Source organism: Acanthochromis polyacanthus, chromosome 9, assembly GCF_021347895.1.
Source record: "Acanthochromis polyacanthus isolate Apoly-LR-REF ecotype Palm Island chromosome 9, KAUST_Apoly_ChrSc, whole genome shotgun sequence".
Classification (NCBI taxonomy): Eukaryota; Metazoa; Chordata; class Actinopteri; family Pomacentridae; genus Acanthochromis; species Acanthochromis polyacanthus.
Genome location: NC_067121.1, coordinates 17,963,992 through 17,986,001, shown reverse-complemented (window position 1 = coordinate 17,986,001; position 22,010 = coordinate 17,963,992). Strand labels below are relative to the sequence as shown.

The following is a 22,010-nucleotide window of genomic DNA, read 5'->3' as shown; positions in this document are numbered from 1 at the left end:
CATTAGAACACAGCAGTTGTTGGAAATGTTCCTCTGTACCCCTATGGAGATATTCCTTTAACCCTCAGATGCATAAGTAGGTCAAAAGTGACCCGGTGAGGTCGTTTTTTTTTTTTTTGCAATATTGTTGTAATGAAAAGTTTTTGTCATTTCATATTCCAGTTATTCCTCAAAGAAGCATTGTTTTGATATGATTTCATTTAAAAATTTAAGTTCCTTTTATGTTTTTAAAGAAGCTGTAACATTTGTATTACTAACCACTGATAATCTCATACTAGAGGGGATGCAGTCCACAAACTTGGAGGGGCGGAGAGCAACTAGCTGGAGGAAAAGAGTGGACAAATGTCAATAAAATGGATGTCGACATTCTTCTATTGCTGCTCTGTGTAATATTCTTCTTTTTCATTTATCAAAATGTTCAAAATCTGTTATAAAGTGAAAAATAAACAGATTTCAAATATTGTTTTTTATATGAACAAAACATAATACGAACAATATTATAAATTGTTATTCTTAACCAAAATGACAAAAGATGGCAAAAAAAACCAAACATTGATTCTTATAGGGGTCATTTTTGACCCACTTATGGAAGACTGGATTCAATCACTCATTCATCTAAAATCAGCCGTTTCCACCTAGAATAGTCATTTATCACATCAACAATGTCTAGACTGGATTTCTGATTCATTTAATGCTATCTTCATTGGAAAAAATGTTTTTCTTTCAAAAAAAAATAAGGGCATTTCTAAGTGACCCTAAACTTGTAAACAGTAGTGTGTATATATAAAGCTCACGTGACTGAATCTTTCTGTAACAGTTAACCTTTTTTCATATTTAATGCACATTTTCTGTAAAAAGTAAGTACTTCATGCATTCTAAAGAAGTCAGTAAAACGAAATTTCTTGTCATGATTATATTTGTCATGGACAGGGATGTTTAGCTAGTATAGTAGTATAAATGTAGCCGAATAATCCCGTCTAAATAATGACCTGTCTTAGTGTGACTTTTCAAACTGGGTGGTTGGAAATTGACTTAAAACGGGAGTGTTGCTAATGAAGCAGCGTTTTAGGGAAAGTCGACTTCAGGGACCTATAACTCTGGAATTCTTCAAAGTATGGAGGTACACCTTTGCTTCATTAAATTAAGTTACTGTAGATGTAAGCAGTGAAGAGGTCAGGGGAGGTTTTTTTCCAGATTTATTTAATTTTCTATGAAATTAAACGGGGGAAAACTGATCCCATAATGAAGCAGAGTCTCTTCACTGGTCCTCATCACAGACCAAGTGTCTTTTCCATTCAGACTCTCTGATCCAGAGATCTAGCTGGGTGTCCAGCCCACCTCCTTCTCTTTGGTGTGTGAGCTCTCTCACTGTGGATCACTACCAGGATATTTTAATAATAATATAAAAAAGCCTCCACAGCAAAATTCTATGCATTTCTGCCATGTGAAGTTTGCAAAACGTTTTCTTCCCTGACGTGTGTTTCATGCTGGCCTAATGAATTAATCTGAAAAGTCAATTCAGCATCGATGTCGTTTATTTACTATCACACCATTCAGATATAAATTATTTACATACTGTATATAAAAGAGGATTTCAGCGGCGAGGGAAGAAACAACTAATATTTTTATCTTAAAAGTCCTAATTTAAAAAAAAAAATCCCTTTTGCGGCATAGAAAACACAAGTGCTCTTTCTTTATAACACTGTAAATATTTCCAGGTTGTATTTACAGAACTTTAAGGCAGAAGCTTGTCCAGGTTTGTGACTGAATGCGAGACTTAGAACCGATAAACACAAACTGAAACAATATTAATAACGATGATAGTAACATTCACAGCATCGTAAGACCACGATTTGGTTTGGATCTACACACAGCAGACCCGCAGAGATGATGCACTCAAACAGAAAGAAAAGAAAAAGTTATTGCAAGAAAAATAAGTTATGTAAACACTCCAGAGCCCCATTTCCACATGGCTATAGATGCTGCTTGTATTATAAATAACAATATAACGGTCTTCCTTAACAACAAATAAAACCATTTCCTTGAACATTCGTGGATGTACGTGTAGCCTGTAGGTCCAGGATTTGGCCGAAATGTGTAAAGGTCAATAAGAAAGATATAGCTATGGACACATTTTAATACTGGGAGCTTAAATAGACAATTTGATAGGAAATAAAAAAGACGCATTTTTGAGTCTCTAAAATCAGAAAATGTGTTCTAATCCAAACCAGTTGTGTCCGTGTGAGTCTGATGCTAAATCTTTTGAGGATCAGTTTTGCATCAAACAGACAGGGGTGTCAAACATGCGGACCGCGGGCCAAAACCGGCCCCCCACAGGGTCCAATCCGGCCCGAGGAATGACTTCGCAAAGTGTAAAAATCACAGAGGTGAAAATGAATCCAGGCAGTGAACGTTGTGCTCTGTAATGTGAGGCAGCAGCTTCAGTACGGCAGAGTTTGGTTTGGTTGAACCCTTTTGTTGATGCACTGCTGCCATTTTTATGCATTTTTTTATGTATAAATTTTCTGCATTTGTAAGGCAGGAGGCGAGCTTAACCTTTTCCTTAATAATTCCCACTTTGTGTGCTGTGGTGTGACAGTATTACTACACAGATGTGGAAATGAATGGGAATTTCAAATAATTTCTTGGCAAGTTGTAAAATATTTTTCCGTTCCAGATACGTGTGACTAAATGCCTTTGTAGATACTGTGATCTGTAAATTGCCATGCACAAATGGTAAAGTGAAGCTTAATATTGTTGAATTTTCACTTTTTTTTTTTTTTTTTGCTTAAGGAACTGCAGAATGTTCATCATGTTTTGTTAAGAGAGTTCATTGAATGTGAACATTTTCAGAATGCACTTTTTTGCTTTTAAACTAAGGGAAATATTTGGAGTTGTGTTTATTTGTAGCTTATGTGATGATTTTACTGCCCACTTGAGATCAAATTGGGCTGAATGTGGCCCCTGAACTGAAATGAGTTTGACACCCCTGTTCTACAAAGTAGACCTTTAATTCCAGATAGAAAAGGTGTCCATACATTCCCAGATGGCGGGGCGCGCTGAGCAGGCTGTGGAGGGCCTGGCCTGCTGGCTCAGCACAGGTAAACATTCACTGCAGTACGCAGACGGAACACAGCAAGAAAACGGCAGAAAAAATAGCACACAAAGTCAGAAACAGAGAACACACAGTTCAGGCTATTCTTCTCAAGTCACAGTTCTCAGAATGCAGCAGAAAAAAATCTTTGGATTGAGCATATAGGCTGGTGTGCAGACTGCCGGTGGCACAGAGCTGCAGGGACGGAGAGCCGCTCAGCCCTCCTATGGATGCTCTTCAGCACACTTCTTCCCTTCTCTCTGCGCTTTAACAGGGGACCTCTCCAAGTTCTTTTCTGAAAAACTGAAAAACACTTTTCTGTCATTTCATGGGCAGAGCTCACTCTGTCAGTGAAGTTATCTCTGAGCAGCTTGTTCTTCTGTGACCTGGGCTTGTTCTGAGCCACTAATCCTGCCTCCTGTGAAAGTCAGAATATTCTGGATTGAGAAAAACAGACAAAAACTCAGATTGGGGAAACTAGCTCCAATTTACAACCTTTCTGACGTCATATGTTTATTCCAGATGGCGGGGAATTGCGTTTAACAATTTAAAACATTAATTTCGATTCTCTTAGCTTGATATTTAACCTACATTTTTCAGAATTCTCCAATTCGATTTTCTCTCAATTCCATCAAAACGCACTTTCTTGGGTGCTCAGAGAGGCCACCCATAAACAGGAGCTGTAGTCCAGAGGAAAGGGGTTCCAGTCATATCACGTCACTCCCCCACTCTTCTACCCACGTTTCCTGTCTCTCTCTTTACATTGTACTATATAAGAAAAAGGCCAAAAAACTAACTTAATGAAGAATTTATTTTATTTACACACAATACCGATCAAAAAATTTGGGGTCACCCAGGCATTTTCACGTCTTCCATGAAAACGCACACTTTTATTCATGTGCTAACATAATTGCACAAGGGTTTTCTAATCATCAGTTAGCCTTTCAGCACCATTAGCTAACACAATGTAGCATTAGAACACAGGAGTGATGGTTGCTGGAAATGTTCCTCTGTACCCCTATGTAAATAATGTATTAAAAATTCCAGCTAAAATGGTCATTTAAACCATTAGCAATGTCTGCACTGTATTTCTGATTCATTTAATGTTATCTTCATTGGAAAAAAAACGGTTTTCCTTTCAAAAAGTAAGGACATTTCTAAGGGACCCCAGACTTTTGAACGGTAGTGGCATGTGTAGGTCATCCCAAATGTCTGTTTTGTCGCCAGTTTATCACAGTGAGCTCTGAAATCTTCCTGATGATCTGAAGTGGTCTGACAGCAACACTGAACACTTAAACGGTCACAAGCAACTGGACCTGTCAATGCACAGAGGTCGCGCTTTGAAAGGGAAGAACACCTTGGAAATTTCCGCCTTGTGCCTGTGCCGTGAATGCAGCACATTTTGGGGCGTTGGATCGGACCGTCAGACCTGCAGCCCTGCGGACACACGGCAGTCTGCGCTCTCACGCACCTCAAACACACACACACAAGACAAACACAACGCATACCATCGTCTCTGGTTGAGTTGTAAATAGCCTATGAATGCTGGTACTCGAGTGATTTTATTGCATGGTTCAGAGCCCCTAACCCCCTCCCTCCCTCTGGCTCGGCTACTCGCTGTCCGACTTGTCGTCCTTCGCCGTGGAGTGGTTGTACAGTCCCTGCGCCATCAGATGCAGCGCCAGAGAGTTTTTATTCCCGGTGGCTTTCTTGATTTTGGCCCGCTTGTTCTGAAACCAGATTTTGATTTGAGACTCGTTGAGGCCAAGGTCCCGGGCTAGGCTCTGCCTCCGCTGCTCAGTCAGGTACCGGTTGTTCTGGAACTCCGTTTTCAACCGGTGGAGCTGCTCCGCGGTGAAGGCTGTCCGGGGCCGCTTGTCCTCTTTAGTCGGGATCGGCGCTTTCTTTGGTTTGCGGGATCTGGGCCCTTGAGTGGGTGGGTGGAAACAAAATGACAGCTGTTGGTTAGGAACAGTACTTCTGAGTTTTGTCACAGTTTGACAGGTGGAGAGTAAGAATGGACCCGGCTAATAATAATAATGGTTCTGGTGGTGAACGGAGCGTCTTGCGCCAGGCTGTCAAAATCACATGTAGCTTCGTGTTAGAGGGTTCGGGTTGGTAGGGTTAGGTCCACAATATTTGGAAATATTTTTAAAAATATTTTATTTTCATGCGTGACCTGCAGGCAGTCCTTGAACCACGGTCACAGATGAATATTAGAGAATACTGAGAAAGAATTTCGCTGTGTAGAGGTCAGCACACAAAACACACACACACACACACACACACACACACACACACACACACACACACACACACACACACACACACACACACACACACACACACACACACACACACACAACCGTTCAAAAGTTTGGGGTCACTTAGAAATGTCCTCGTTTTTTTTAAGAAAAGCATTTTTTTTTCAATGAAAGACACATTAAATGAACGTAGTAAATGACTATTCTAGCTGGAAACGGCTGATTTTGAATAGAATATCTACATAGAGGTACAGACGAGCATTTCTACCAACCATCACTCTTGTGTTCTCCTGTCATCCTTGTATTTATCCCCAATAACCATGAGGGGAAAACATTTTAAAGATTGTATTCAACGTTCCAAAAGGAATTTTTTGCGGAAAAATCAGCGGAAAAATGCATCTTAGAAGAGCGCTTCCTATTTCAGTGTCAGAAATATTGGCCAAACTGATCTCACATTGTGCTAGCTAATGGTGTTGAAAGGCTAATTGGTGATTAGAAATCCCTTGTGCAATTAATTTAGGACAGCAGTAAAAGTGTGAGTTTTCATGGAAAACATGAAATTGTCTGGATGACCCCAAATTTCTGTAACAGTAGTGTGTACATATGGGATTATTTAGTGGTATATCTTAGCCATCTTCCCTCTCACTGACAGTAAAATCATCACCACAGCCCAGTAGATGTCCACATGGCTGACAAACTGGATATGATATATGGACTTAGGCTTGGAAGCACCTGTTTGGGTTTCATACTTGGAAGAGGAGCTTTGAGGACATGTCGCTGTGAGAGGATCTGTTCTCAGAGACATTTCCAGGACAGGCCTTTTGAACCCAAGCCCAACTGGAGCTAAACAGAGGGAGATCCTGAACTCCACGGACTGCATGGTCTCTGCAAGCAGACTGGAGTGAGGAGGAGGAGGAGGAGGGCGCAGATGGGGGTGGGGTTGGGATGTGATGGAGGATGGGGGACTTCGGCGCCTCTTTCCCTCCCTGTTACCATAGGAACTCCATTTTTTAAAAAGTTGTTTCCTAAAAAGAGCAGCAGCCGCTTTTGTTTCTGTTGTAGCATTCTAGTCGAGACATTTCTGTCCAGATGAAATCAAATGCATGAGATAAAGATGGAGAGATCTATTTGTCAGTGACACGAAAAAACACAAATCAGTTATTCTACTCGTAGAGGCGCTGATCAGACCACTAACACTAAGGGCTGCGTTTGGTTTGACAACAATGCACAGTACATATTCTAAAGTTGAACTGAATCTCATGGTATTGTATTATTGTTTAATTGCGAAGTTATTTTGTGTTTAACAGGTTTGGGAGCTGCAGGCTCCATGACCTCTCTGAAGGCCCTTTGTGGTCATTTCCATAAGCTCAGGCCTCGATGGAAACTTTTCTTGTGTTTCGATACAACAATAAAAAAACAGCACTTCTGGCTGTTTTTGCTCCGTTTGGAGCTCTTCCAAACGCCACCTCGATAAATTGCAACATCTTTTTCCTCTTCGAGGCTGCTGGTGAGATTTAACAGCTGAATATGTCTCTAAATCGTGACAAAGAAGTCCAAGTGCACCATGTGTTCAGTTAGAAAACAACCCCAGCTTGCAGCAAACCTTTAACTTTGCGATCCTAATAAAATGATAATAACAACAGCAATAATAAAAATAACAGGCATGTTTAATCTAATGCCGGCATTAAACAACACAGGTCAAATCAAAGCTGCGGCAGCAAAACGCGTCCTGGTAGTTTGGATAGAAAAAAAGCTTCACTGCACTTCTTTCAAACTTGGTTAAAATTAGTTGTTCAAAATAAAATGCTTCATGGGCGGGTGGAAAGGCATCGGAGGGTGTTGTTCAGCAATTCCCATCGAATCCATCTTTTTTTGGGGCCTTCACTTTTCACACCCCCCCACCCCATTGTCAAAAAAATATGCTAATGAAATATCAACAAAGACGACGGCGAACAATACCGTTAAACTTCATTTTTACTTCACTTCGACACATTTTCAACTTTACTTGTGACTCCTATTTAATCTCAGCTGTTCCATTTCAACAGAAAAATTCACATCGAATTCCTTTCCGGATGAAACAAAACAAAACGAAAAATAGTCGAATTACTTTCTATTGTGCGTTTAAAGTAGTTGTTTTAATATAAATAAAATAGGCTAGGGTGTGTTCTGAGTTTTTTTTTTAACTCTTTAAAATATTATGTGAAATAAGCTAATTGATATAATATTAGCTATGATCAGGCAATAATTGGTTTGTCATTTTTTGAAGTGATATGTCTATTTAGTTGAATTGGGGGTGGCACAGTTCACAAAATGAAGTGTTTCTCTTTAACTAGAATCACTTTACATGCGTCTTAAACTAGAAAATGATGCAATCAGAGCGTTTTTTCCACTCTGAGAGAAGAAGCGGGTTAATTTTCTGTAATTCAGACTTTATAACTGACTCAGAAATTCAGGATCTGAGCTGGGATGCTCTCTATTTTTTCTTTCATTCAGCTGAAAGTGTCAGATGGATGTGTTCTACCAACCTGCTGACGGCCGGTCTGAGTAGCGGGTACAATAAACCCAGGCTGGCCACAGCATCGGCTTGGCTGCTGGGGCCGTGCTGGCCTCAGGGCTGCGGCAGCGCTCCCCGCCGTCCCCCCGGTCCTTCACTGCCACATCACCGCCTATTAGATCAGGCCTCCCGGCCTCAGTGTCCAGATGCTGGTCCTCGGACGTCCCCGAGTCCTCCTTCTCTCCTCCTGCTCCACCCAGCTGAGGGCTGCCAGCTTTGGAAGCCTTTCTCCCTGTCAGCTCCTCTCTTCGTAGGATCACTCCCAGACTGTCTCCCTCACGAACCAAAGTCCTTCCATCCTTCCTCTTTCGGCCGAAGTCTGGTCTCAAAATGTTGTCGATGTAGAAGTTTGTGATCCTGTGGGATTGCTGGTTGCCAGGTGGCTGGAGGAGAGGCAGGATGGCCGGGTTGGACTCCTCTCCGGAGTCCTCTGGACGCTCTGCGTCTCGGCGAGCATTTCCTTCCATAATGATGAAACCTGATTACTCTCAGCACCTGCGTCCTTCTGCAAAGTAGTAATTCCAATTTCCCGGTGCGTCTCGATCACTTTACCAATAAATATTTTTTTTATGTATCACTAAAAAACAAAAACAGCGGCGAGAACAACGAACTCCGTCTTGGCAGAGTAGTTTATAGCTATTGTTTTGCTGTGAAAACGCGCCTCTGCTGATATTGACAAAGAAGATTCATGCTTCAGTTTCTGGTAGGAGCCTCCTTCTCATGACTGGACTTAATACTCGATTTTTTATTTAGAACTTGTAAAACGAGTTTTTAAAAAACAGAGTATATTTAATTTTTCCAGCTCCCTGCACACAAATATTGATGCTTCCAGCAGCACTAAAGTGCCCTAATAAAGACACCGCTCAAATACTTTCAGCTCGGATTTTTGGTTCTCTTTTCTGATTGGCTGGCGGCCACTGTGATGACGTTGCACCATGGGTCTCTCAGACACGTGCCTCGGACCAATAGAGGTGCAAAGTTGGTGTCATGTGAGTTTTCCGGAATTCCCAGGAGGAGCAGGTTAATCCAATCCACTCACTCACGATGCGTTCAAGGTACAGCGGACATTTCTCATGACTACAACTTTTAAAGGCGCTGACTGACGTTTTAAAAGGCGGTTAGGGGAAAGTAATGTCAGCTGTTGGGTAATAAACAGTGAAGGCAGCCCAGCTCACTCCCAGTGACACATGAATAATGTGCTGCTATCAGAAAACAATGTCACAGTGCTCCATATACGATAGATTGATGGTTAGCCAGTGCTTGTGTGGACTAGAGAATGATTGGCACGAAGAGCCAACGTCACCACACAACAAGAAGGGAGTTGCATTAAATTGAGCTGGATGTGTTTCTAATAGAAGATGTTGGAGCTGGTCTGCAGCTGCAGTTTGAAACTGAATGACTGGAAGGATTCAGCCTAAAATAATATGTCTGGCCTGAACAAAATAACTTTTATGCTTTCATTAATTGTTTTGAATTTTGACAACTTCTAATGAAATTATGTTCAACCTACACGACTGTACTGACATACGGGGATCTGGTTTTCCTCTACAGACGTAGCCTAGGTGTTTTTTTTAAATTACCAATCTTTACCTTGTGAAATAGTCCAAACATGTTAGGATTTAAGACTTGAAATCCTGATTCAAATCAACCAACACAAAAGTTTGAGTACAAGTATATATATATATATATATATATATATATATATATATATATATATATATATATATATATATATATATATATATATATATATTGCATTAATTACACATATATATAATTATATAAACATACTGCATTAATTACATCTATATATGTGTGTGTGTATATATATGTGTATATATATATATATACACACACATGTGTGTGTGTGTGTGTGTGTGTGTGTGTGTGTGTGTGTGTGTGTGTGTGTGTGTGTGTGTGTGTGTGTGTGTGTGTGTATAGCAGATGTGTATATATATACACTGCAGTTCAAAAGTTTGGGGTCACTTAGAAATGTCCTTATTTGAAAGAAAATCAATGATTTCAATATTTTCAATGAAGAAAACATTAAATGAATCAGAAACATAGTCTACACATTGGTAATGTGGTAAATGACTATTCTGGTTGGAAACGAATGATTTTTAATGTAATGTCTACATAGATGTACAGAGGAACATTTCCAGCAACCATCATTCCTGTGTTCTAATGCTACATTGTGTTGAGGATTAGAAAAGCCTTGTGCAATTATGCTAGCATATGAATAAAAGTATAATAAAATCAGCCTTCAGCCTCCTCAGTTGGGTTAAACTCTTAAAAGGATATGATTCCATTTTAGTGTTTGGAACAGTTTTAATAACATTACATTGGTGAAAGTAAAGACAAACAAACAAAACAAACAGCTCTTAAAAGCTTCCTGTTCAATCTATCTGATCTTTTTGCGTGTGAAATAATGAGCATACTGTAGGTAACAGGGTGACTTTGTTGCCTGAGTGGAACTATATTTTGTAGTGTTGATCATCATGTACCTATGCTGTCAGAAAAGGGCTATGGTGAGTTCATCTTTGGCATCATTCACGCATGCTTCAGTGTTTGACAGAATCTTTTGAGCTCATAAGGACCACCCTGGCCTTTTGAATCAGATATGGGGATCCTAGTTTCTTCAAATACACAAATTATTTGAATTAAACATTGATTCATAAAACTATACATTTGAAGAATCTTGGTGTATGGAATGTATAAATGGAAACAAATAATGTTGATGCTGTAATATCTGAAATAAGATTCCGCCTCCCTGAGCTGTTCCATCACTCTGAGCAACAATATCTCTAATATTGTTTCTGTATCCCTACTTTTGGTGACCCTTTCCCTGAAGAAGAGAGGCAGGCCTTTGTGTGACTCTGGAAGCTGCTGTCTTCTACATTGTGTTGGTGCCCAGATGTGAGATGAGCTCGGAGACAAAGCAGAGGTCAGCTGGGAGCATCAATTTTTGCTATCTGTCTGTTTTAGTCCTTTGTATAGATAAAGGAGAATATCAGGCTTGCTGCATCTGTATTGTAAGACACTGATCACCGTCTTCTGCACAGCATAGTGTAATGCTATCTGTTTAAAGGCCCATTGGGAATAATCTAAACATTTGTCAATCCTGCTTCTTCTTCACATAACTCTCATTTAATTTAAAAAAGTTTCTACCTAGTGATCTTTCCTATTTGGACTTGAGTGTTCTATACTGTACATCACTTTGAGTTCACCTGTTGCCTTGAAAATACGAGCTATCTGAACATAGGTCTCCCCCCCCCCCCCCCCCCCAACAGCGTCTCAGTGACACGTTGGCATATGAAACTAGGTGAGCTAACAGAACCATCCATCCATTATCTATACAAGGTCTACTCCTCATTAGGGTCACAGAGGGACTGGAGTCTATTCCAGCTGACTTGGGGTGAAGGCCGTAGACACCCTGGACATGTCACCAGTCTATCACAGAGCTACATATAGAGACAAACAATCGCACTCACATTCACACCTAATTACTATTTAGAATCGCCAGTTAATCTCAGTATGTGTTTGGAGTGTGGGAGGAAGGAGAACATGCAAATTTCATGCAGAAAGATCCCAGGTCCAGGCTGGGATGCAAACCGGGGATCTTCAATTTCCAGTTTAAGTCAGTTCTTACACAGTAAAATGGCCAGTGCACACAACAGGCAAAGAGTTCATTTTAACTCTAAATCGGTGAACATATGGTCCCAACACACAAAGTGTTAAAGTCATACTGAAGATATTTGTTGAATTTTCAGAGTTAATTTACCTCTGATAAGAGTTGACATTTTACACTAAACTAGTAGTGTTATTTGAGCTTTACGCTATTTTTCAGTTCAATTTAATGAATGTCAACTATGAGATAAAAAGCACACCTAACACTAAAGCTTTTTTTTTTTTTTAGTGTTATTTAGAATTAACTCCTTTAGTGTTAAACCTGTTTAGCCCTTAGGTGCATCAGTGACTGCCCTAAGTGGGTCAAAAATGACCTACATAAGAATCAATGTGTTTTAATATGATTTTTGTCATTTTGGTTAACATCAATCATTTGTAATATTGTTTGTATTATGTTTTTGTCCACATAACAATAATTTCATCTTTGAAATCTGTTTATTTTTCACTTTATAACAGATTTTGATATTTAAAAAAGAACATTACATAGAACAGCAACAGATGTTTTTCCACTGTTTTCCTCCAGCTGTTGCTGCTCTCCATCCCTCCAAGTTCATGGACTCCATCACCTCTTGTATGATCTTATCAGTGATAAAGAGCAGGAGTAGTAAACAAATGTTACAATTTCTTTAGAAACATAAAAGGTCATTTAAATATTTAAATAGAATGATATCAAAACATGTTTTTTGAGGAATAACTGAAATACAAAATGACCAAAACTTTTCATTGCAAAGATATTGCAAGAAAACGACCTCACCGGGTCAGTTATGCCTCTAAAGGTTATCACTGAGTGTTGATTATGAAATTACTCCAAATACAGTGTTGGTTTTTAATTGACTCCTGTGAATGGTAAAAGTAACTGACTCCATAGTGTTACTCAAAGCGTTTTTCTTACCCAACACCCAGTTGACTGATTAGTAAAATGTACTCTTTAACAGAGTCACACATGAATTTGCATGTTGTTTTATTTACCTTACTATTGAGGTAAGTATAACTTTGGAAGAAAATACAAACAACATTATATCTGTGTCTGGAATCCCATTTATTAAAGCAAAAACATTCACCTTCAGCGTTACTTCAGTTCAAAAATATTCACATTCTTAAGGTTTTGTGTTTCAAATGTAACAGACACGTGCAATAAAATAAACTGAACTCTCAGTTGAAAAGCTTTAAGACATTCCTAATACGTGGTGCATATAAAATAGTAAAATATGAACAAATCTTCAGAATAAGTCTGAAGTGCACTTCAATCTACAACTCATTTTAGTTCGGGGGTCACATACAGCTTAATTTGATCTAATTAATCTAATTCATTTTGACCAGTAAAATCACAGCATAAGAACCTATAAATAACCACAACTCCAAATGCTTCCCTTTGCTTTAGTGCATAGAGGCGCATTCTGAAAATGTTCACATTTAATGAAGCATCTTTTCAAGATAAGATAAGAAAGCTTTATTGTCATTTAACACAGTGTACAATGAAATTCGGGGTGACTTTCTCCCTGTTTAACATACAATATAAATAAGTTAAGAAAATAAAATAAGAATTAAAAAATAACTAAACAGTGGAGTAAAACGCATAAATAGAAATGTTGACAAAAAAATGACAAAAACTTGGCAAATGGCAGCATAGAACAAAAGAAAAGTGGCAGATTTAAAACATAATAAAAAATTATTTTCAAAAAAGTTCAGTTTCACCAACATTAAGCCTCAGTTTATCATTTACACATTACGACTTACAGATCACATTGTAGAAGGAACAAAAAACTCAGTAGTGTGAAATGGAACAATATGGTATTTTACTTTATGATCTTAACAACTTGTCCAAATTTGCACTTTCTGTCTTTGTAAAAAATTTTACACTTTACAAAGTCATCCCGTGGGCCAGACTGGACCCTGTGATGGGCCAGTTTTGGCCCGCAGGCCTTATGTTTGACACCAAGTTCCAGTCATTTTCAACCATGACATGAAGTAGTGTTAGATATGAGTATTTAGACCATTTCATATGTAAGGCAACATGTGAGACTGAGTCCAGAACCTAACATTCCTGATAAGGAAACAACCAGGGTTTAATATATTTAAAATGCACCACAGGAAGTTTTAACAGGTTCTTGGAGCTACAAAGGAGAGTTGCAGGACAATTTTAACTCTCGGAGAGGCATTTTAGTTTCTATTCTAAGCTTGATTCAGTTGGAGATTTAATGAACTGATTAAAGACTCAAGTAAGACTACTTGTGTTTATAGGTCGTAAAATGATCTGAAAATAAAATTTAATAATGATATTTTCATTGAATTTACTTCACAAAACATCTGTATTGTATTCAATTAACAAGAAAAGATGAGTTAATACCGATAAAATGCAGTTTCATGTTTTATATTGTAGCCTGTTTTGAACTGTGACGGTGCATGGACAGACTTAAATGATACTTTAATGAGCCTTTGATTAATCACTCTTGCATTCTTGGGACAATTCCAGTTCAATAAGATGCCAGCGCCAAGATATACGGACCCATACAGAGTGGTTTTGCGCTCCGTGCAGCCGCAGAAACGCGTCGTTCTTTACGGCTTTACAGGTTCTTTACAGGTTGCAGCTGGAAAAGCCGCTTTAGATGTCGGTTACCGGTGGATGTGAAGAGAAGCAGCCTAACATCCAGTGGACATGAGGGGGAAATGCGAGCTGTTACACCAGGACAGGCGCACTCCAAATGCTGTGGACTGATGCGTGTGGTGTCATGTTGGTATCACATTTGTGGCTGAGGATCTGGTGCTGCAGCAAAGACAGCCCAGAGCAATGGGGGGACAGCGGGGGACAGTCTAACACACAGGATGAGGACTTCAAGATTTGTATTCACTCCAGACCAGGGGTGTCAAACTCATTTTAGTTCAGAGGCCACATCCAGCCCAGTCAAATCAGAGCAGAATAACCTAGAAATAATATTCCATATCCCCCCTTTTTTAGTGCAATAATGTGCATTCTGAAAATGTTCACGTTTAATGAACTACATTTTACAAAACATTAGGAACATCCTGAAATTTCTAAAGAAAAATAATATAAATTTTCAACAATGTCCTGCCTCGGTTTAACATTTACTCATTAAAACTTATCACAGTTTAGGCACAAAAGCTTTAGCCTCAGGTGACTGGAACTGAACAATACAGTATTCTATTTTATGGTCAGAACAATTTGTCAAGGTAAAGAAATGGTTTAAAATGTGTGGTGTTACAAATCTACAAATTGCAGTTGCTGTCTTCTCTGTGTCTTCTCTTCTTCTTCTACACTTTGTAAAGTCATCCTGAGGACCAGACTGGACCCTCTGACGGGCCGGTTTTGGCCCGCGGGCCGTATGTGTGACGTCCCTGCTCTCGGATTTGTATTCACTCTAAAAAAAAAAAAAAGTCCATAAAAAAACTGCAGCTAATCCAGAGGTGATAAATTAGAGTCCTCATCCAGACTAAAGAAAAAAAAGCCGATCACTTCACTCCAGATCTGAGGTCTTTGCACTGGCTTCCGGTCTGTCAGAGGATAGACTTTAAAATACTTTTGTTAGCTTATATAGCTCTGAATGGTTCAGGGCCCAAGTATATCACTGACCTCTTTCTACCATTTGAACTATCCTCGTGTCCTCTGGTACAGGTCTGCTCTGTGTCCTAACCAACAATGGAGAAGCCGCTTTCAGCTTTAATGCTCCATTTATCTGGAACAAACTGCAGGTCTGCTGAAACTCTCAGCTCCTTAAATCAGGGTTAAACACTCATTTATTCACTGTTCCCTTTGATTTATGATTGTCTGAATACCAGCACTGCACCGTCCTTCTTCAGTGATTGTATTTGATATCTCCTTTTATCTTAGTTTTCATTTCTTTGTTTTTCTTATCGTATAAATTCATGTTGATTTTATTGCTTATTTTTTTTCCGCACACGCTTTTAATGGCTCCCTTTTGAATCATCTGTGCCATTCATTTCTTTGCCATTGTAAAGCACTTTGAATTGCCTTGTGCATGAATTGTGCTACAGAAAGAAACTTGCAAAGACATAAGAATGCACGACAATGAAATTTTGCATTTTATTTCTTCCGGAGGAGCATCTGATTTGAAAGGAACTCTAAAGACACGTTGGTTTCTTTTTCACATTCACGTGTAATAAATAGCCTGAGTAAAGAAATAAAATCAATGGGAAGGGATAGGATTATTAAACTTTACGATTAAACCAAAAACAGGCCTACTATTCTCTTCTGACTGATATTTATTTAGGGGAAAAATGTTGCGTGACGGTAGCGCACCGCAGCTGACATCAGGAGACCAGAATGGGGTTTACTTTGCTAATAAAACTGTGAGAACTCAACAATATGACACAAAAAGCATCTCCTGAGCTCTTCAGACACAGCCATAGTGTGTTGATCCTCCTCAGGAAACACAGTGTTCAGACACAGCCAGTAACACAAGAAAGACGTAAATGTTGAAAAGTCCTACTAAGACATCTGATTATGAACACGCGCAAATGTAACAAAGATGCTCATTCTGCTCAAATGCTCGTTCTCCTCCGTGACTTTGTGCCAGTGGAGTCACACATCCAGCTCAAACAAACCTATAGATTTAGTGTGATAATAACCTGTGTCAGTCAGCTGTATATGAAAATGAACATCTCATTCTGCGACGTAACCACAGACCGAAGCATTTTTCACTTCAATGTGGCGCGATTTCAATTTTAACCCTGTAAAACCCACTGCTGCAAAAAGATAACATCAGTTTTATTTTTTAAAATTATGTATAGATTTTTTTCTAGATTTGGTAGGGTTATAGGGCCTTTCTCTCTCTCCCTGCCTGTCTGTCAGTAAACAGATTTAAGTTTCTGGGGCATCTCAGCTATCCAAACCAGGGTACCTAAGCGGAAATACGGGTTTTCACTGTCCAGTGGTGATTTTCTAGCAGACAGGGGGATATGCAGAATACGGTTAAATGATACAGGCTTCAATCAGGGTAAACGCAACTAATAGATCTATCTATTCTGCAAATCTAATTCACACTGCTGCCTCTGTTTTCCGCAGTGCAGCTTTTCACGTTGGCTTTTTCTTCGTGCGTTTTCAGCGCGTATTTGCCATGTGAAGCAGACCCGGGCACAGTGCAGGCTGGTGATGGATGAGGCCTTCAGCTGAACGCTGCAGCTGGGATAGAAATGAAGCTAGAAAAAAAAAGCAGAAAGCTGCTACGTGAAACCAAAGTGACACAGAATTTGCTTTGAAAGGAAAAGCTGACATCATTTAATAACAATGAATTAAGAGTCCTCTGGTTTCTTTGACTGTTAATGCAGATGATTAACATGTACAGATAATTGAAGAGCTAATGCAAAATTATTAGTTTAGTTCCATTCAAGCGTGAATGTGTTGGTCTGTTTAAAACGGGATAAAATGAACATTTTAAGGGTAAGTCCGTTTTACTCATTTTCTTCTAGAAATATCACATCATTAATAGATAGTTAGTCTGATTTATTGCTAATGTGAATCCCTGTGTCAAGACCGTGCACAGACTACAGTGAATCTATGAAAGATCAAGTATATTTATTTTCTGTCTATTTCACTTGAAACCCCCAGGGCAGTGTTATGGTTGAAAAAAACGACCACCTTTTTGTTCCCCTGCGGGCAACTGAGCCCAGCTTTCTGCTGCCTCATCCAATCCAGGAGGCATGTTTTAATTCTGCCAAGCAACTTTAAGAAGTCAAACCATCACTCACGATCTGTGAAATAAACACATAAACTATAACCCGAGGGAATCCTTTTGGGAGCACTTGTAGAAACGCTGGATTATTGTGATGTGGGGCGTTTTTGACGGTTATCCTTTCATAATCCTCTCTATTGTTTCTGACGGAAACGCAGCTAAACGCCCCTGAATGCAGCTCACCTCACAGTAACGTGTTCAGACCTTCATACACGTTTGTTCAAATGACTCTACCATGTCAAAATGAAATGCCTTATAAACCCTTGTAACCCTGAGCATCTCAAATTTAAAAGCAAGTCGTGAAAAAAAAAAACCGTTGTACAATATCTTCCTCAGCCTCCTCAATTAAATAAAGTGTTGGTTAAACACCCATATATATTAGAAGCAGACTAATTCCTGGGTAGGTTTTCTGTGCATCAGACCAGGAAGAATCTGAGGTGTCAATGAAATCACAATGTGAGGGACAACCTCCTTAAACAGTATTAATTTTTAACAGTTTAGTCAATATTTGTGCAATAGTTCTGTCACTCAAATAGGGAATGCTCTTCTAAGATGCATTTTTGCACAGATTTTTTTTCTTTTTTGCACAAAGTCACTTTTGTAATGTTGAATACAATCTTTAAAATGTTTTCCCCTTGGTTATTGGGATAACTATAAAAGGGATATAAATACACTACTGTTTAAAAGTTTGAGGTCATCCAGACAATTTCATGTTTTCCATGAAAACGCACACTTTTATTCATGAACTAACATAACTGCACAAGGGTTTTCTAATCATCAATTAGTCTTTTAACACCATTAGCTAACTCAATGTACCATTACAACACAGCAGTGATGGTTGCTGGAAATGTTCCTCTGTACTCCTATGTAGATATTCCATTAAAAATCAGCCATTTCCAGCTAGAATAGGAATTTAAAACAATAATGTCTAGACTCTATTTCTGATTCATTTATTTGCTGTCTTCAACAATAAAGAAATTTCCAATAGTGTACATATAGTACATATATATATATATATATATATATATATATATATATATATATATATATACACATATATATGCTGAGGAGGCTATATATATATATATATATATATATATATATATATATATATATATATATATATACACATATATATGCTGAGGAGGCTGACTGCACTATTCAATTTTAATGTTAGAAAAAGTTTTCACTTTTAACCATGTTAATAGCTTATATACAAAACACAGTTTTTAAGAGAGCATTGTGACTTAAAAATCAGTGTTTTTCTCCATAGTTTGCATGTAGAACAATGACTTTAGGAGACAAGAGAGTAGCAAAGCATTGTGATCATTATTTAAATATGCCGTGTCTTTGTGTTAGACCCCAGAGAGGGGCTATGATCATCTTCTCTTCAGCATCAGGATTGAACAAAAATATTTTGATGCTGTGATATGTGGACTGGTGGGAGACTGATGTTCTTCCTGAGCTGTTCCATCACTCTGAGCAACAATATCTCTAATATTGTTTCTGTATCCTAGCTTTTGGTGACACTTTCCCTGAAGATGAGAGGCAGGCTTTGTGCGACTCTGGAAGCTGCTGTCTCCTACATTGTGTTGGTGCCCAGATGTGAGATGAGCTCGGAGACAAAGCAGAGGTCAGCTGGGAGCATCAGCTTCCTGTTCACTTTACAAAACGTCTCAGAGGGGGAGGAGGGACGAAGGGAGCTCTGACGCTAGGGAACACTTCCTCTTAGTCTGTTTATGCAGGGATGGGGGAATTAATGCAGGGACACACAATAATGACAAATACTTTGACTCCAACCAATCAGTGGGGGGAAATGAAAATGCTGGTTGAAGTATAACCTCCATTTGATGATGATCACAACGGAAACAATCACCAAGAGAAACAGAAATCTTATGTTTCAGTCAAGCCTGCAGAGTGGTTTATGGTTTCACTGAATCAGTGAAAATCCAGCAGCTGTCACAGATTGTGCGTTTGATTTTGTATTCACATTTTTCGAAAAATAGAAAAACAGGTCATGAGGTAGATCTTTACTATATAAAAACTTCCTAAAACAAACATCGAATAAACAGCCAGACATCATGTCATCTTCACAAATTCTCATTCTTCGCTGACAAGCACGTGAACTTTAACAAAGCTAAGGACATAGTGACTGATCAACAACAAAAATGAAAAGACAGAAGATCTAAACCAGCAAGTGTGTCAGTCCAAAAGCAAAATTCTTTCAGGTCAACGATGTTCTTTACAACATTTAAATGTTGAATGGTGTTGCATGTTGGGGCAACGGCATAACTGCCAGTGACAGGATTTATACATAATACATTTTTAGGGGTAAAATTTTAAAGAACAAATAAATATTAGAACTACGCTCAATAAAATGTGCAGTTACAGTAAAAAATGCAATAATTCAAATGCCTTAAGCATTATAATGGATCTTCTAGGTGATAGCTATTTTGAGATCGTCTGTCTGTCTGTCTGTCTATCTATCTATAAAAATTAAATACATTTAGGTGTTTTTAGCTTCATCTGTGTTCTGATGACAACCCAGAATTCAAGCATTTTTAGCTGAACTTCAAACCTTTCAAACTTCTTTTGCATTCTCTATAAATGACTCAGCAGACATCAGGGTGGGAGAGTTACTGTCCTATCAGAGTAGCATAAATATACATAAATAAATCTACAACTGTAGGCCTGAAACACTTCGAATCCTACCTGGACACACTTGTCCTCCTCTTTTGGTTCTTCCAGCACCACTTGGCTCTGTGTCTTCCTCTCCAGGCCTCTGACAGCATGTTCAAAGGGCCATAGCAGGCTTGTTGCTCTCAGTTACTGTTCTAATCCTCCTGATCGCTGTGCCGTGGATAAACCTGGTGTGAAAACAGCCAACAGGCCAGACTGATGGGCCTCCCGGGCTCCAGCGGAGCTTGGCATCCTGGACCGTTGCTCTGTCCTGCATGAATTCACAGCAGTGCTGGCTGACAAAGGAAGGTTTTGCTCCATTGCTTTTTTAATTTTAAAAAGACTCCCTAACTTTGTCTTCTGTAGAAGAAAAGGGTGCAGCACACACTGGGCTCTGTGGCAAGAGACAAACCAGGGTGTTGTTTTTGAAGCGTAGGAAATGATTTTTAAAGGCAGCTGCATGGTTAACTGCACACCACAACAAGCACAACTGTTCATTGTTTAGGCATAAATTGTCCTACAGCAATTGGAAAAAGGTGTTGTATGATTTGTGTGGGGCAGAAAAATAATATTTTTTTGACTGTTAAAAAAACAGTGGTTTAAGAAAGTTAAGTTTCATGAAATACCTTGAAAAAAAGTATTAATATTTATATACTGGTGTACAGATGATGAAAACCTGGAGAACTTGTTTCATTCTGATGTGTTTAAGTTAAGCAAGTTCATCTCGAAAGCCATAAATGGCAATAAAAAGCATGATGGTGATTTATACACATTTAAATCATCATCATCATCATCATGGGCTGCACAGTAGCTTGATAGTTAGCATTTTTGCCTTGCTAGAAATTTGAGTCCCTTTATACACCGCTTAATCCTCACTAAGGTTGTGGGGGGCTAGAGTGTATTCCAGCTGACTTAGGGTGAAGGCAGGAGACACCCTGGACAGATCACCAGTCTTATCACAGGGCTACACATAGAGACAAACAAGCACACTCACATTCACACCTAATTACAATTTAGAGTTACCATTAAACCTCAGCATGTTTTTGGACTGTGGGAGGAAGCTGGAGTACCCAAGAAAACCCACACATGCACAGGGAGAACATGCAAACTCCATGCAGAAAGATCCCGGGACGGTTGGGACGTAAACCAGGGATCTTCTAGCTGCAAGGTAAAAGTGCTAACCACCAAGCCACTGTGCAGCTCTTAAGAATAAATAATTATTGTTTATATTTTTGTAAAGCATTCTTAATTTACGACACCTGCCTAAAACCTGTGCACAGTACTGTATGTTAGTGTGAAATTTTTGCCAGTAACACGACCTTGACCTGATGTCGAACGACCATCTCCTTCCACTTTCCATTATCTTCTCTTCCACCACATTTTGTCATCTTTCAACTAACCATTAAGCAAAGGCTATTATTATTCCAGCTAAATATCATAGTTTAAAATGCCCTAATTAAAACTACGTTACTCTGTCTCTTTAATCTGATGATGCTGATTGAATCTGGGTGGCAGTAAGTACCACTGTCTGAAAAACCCTGGGGAAGTTTTCTATTAGACAATCTCTGGCTTCTTTGCCTCCACTCTAGCTCTTGGAGGTCATTCTTTCTTTTTCAATTAACACCCTGGTATTAAAATGTACTGTTGCTCCATAATGGTCTGATGACAACATTTAATCTGTAGAGAATACAGTGACAGTATGTGGAGGAGGTCTGGACTGACTCAAGTGTCTTCTACAACATATAAGAGCTTTCCATTTACTTCACACACACATATGTCTCAACCTGCTATCATCCTTTTCCTTGTGGTGCCAAGGCCTTTTGTGTTTTTCTCCATACATTTATTAAATGCTGTAATATGCTGTTTAAGCATTTTTAGACTGGTTCCATTTCCCAGAAAAGGGCTTACTTAAAAAGTGTGAAGTATGTCAATGACTGTCCTAAAGGATTTTTGGAATATGCCGGATGAATTAGTGTGCTGTGAATTCTAATTAAATATTCAAAATGGCAGCTGTGCAAATGATA

General features: G+C 39.0%; 1 protein-coding gene across 1 annotated transcript; it reads right to left on the bottom strand.

Annotated features, from left to right (window-relative positions):
- Positions 1 to 1,517: 1,517 nt before the first annotated feature.
- On the bottom strand, positions 1,518 to 8,774 carry LOC110961945 (homeobox protein engrailed-2b-like). The gene is made up of 2 exons (XM_022209757.2): positions 7,884 to 8,774; positions 1,518 to 5,021 (listed from the first exon to the last, which is right to left on the bottom strand). Exons 1-2 carry the CDS (start codon positions 8,377 to 8,379, stop codon positions 4,705 to 4,707), a joined length of 813 nt encoding a protein of 270 aa, XP_022065449.1. The 5' UTR covers positions 8,380 to 8,774; the 3' UTR covers positions 1,518 to 4,704.
- Positions 8,775 to 22,010: the final 13,236 nt, after the last annotated feature.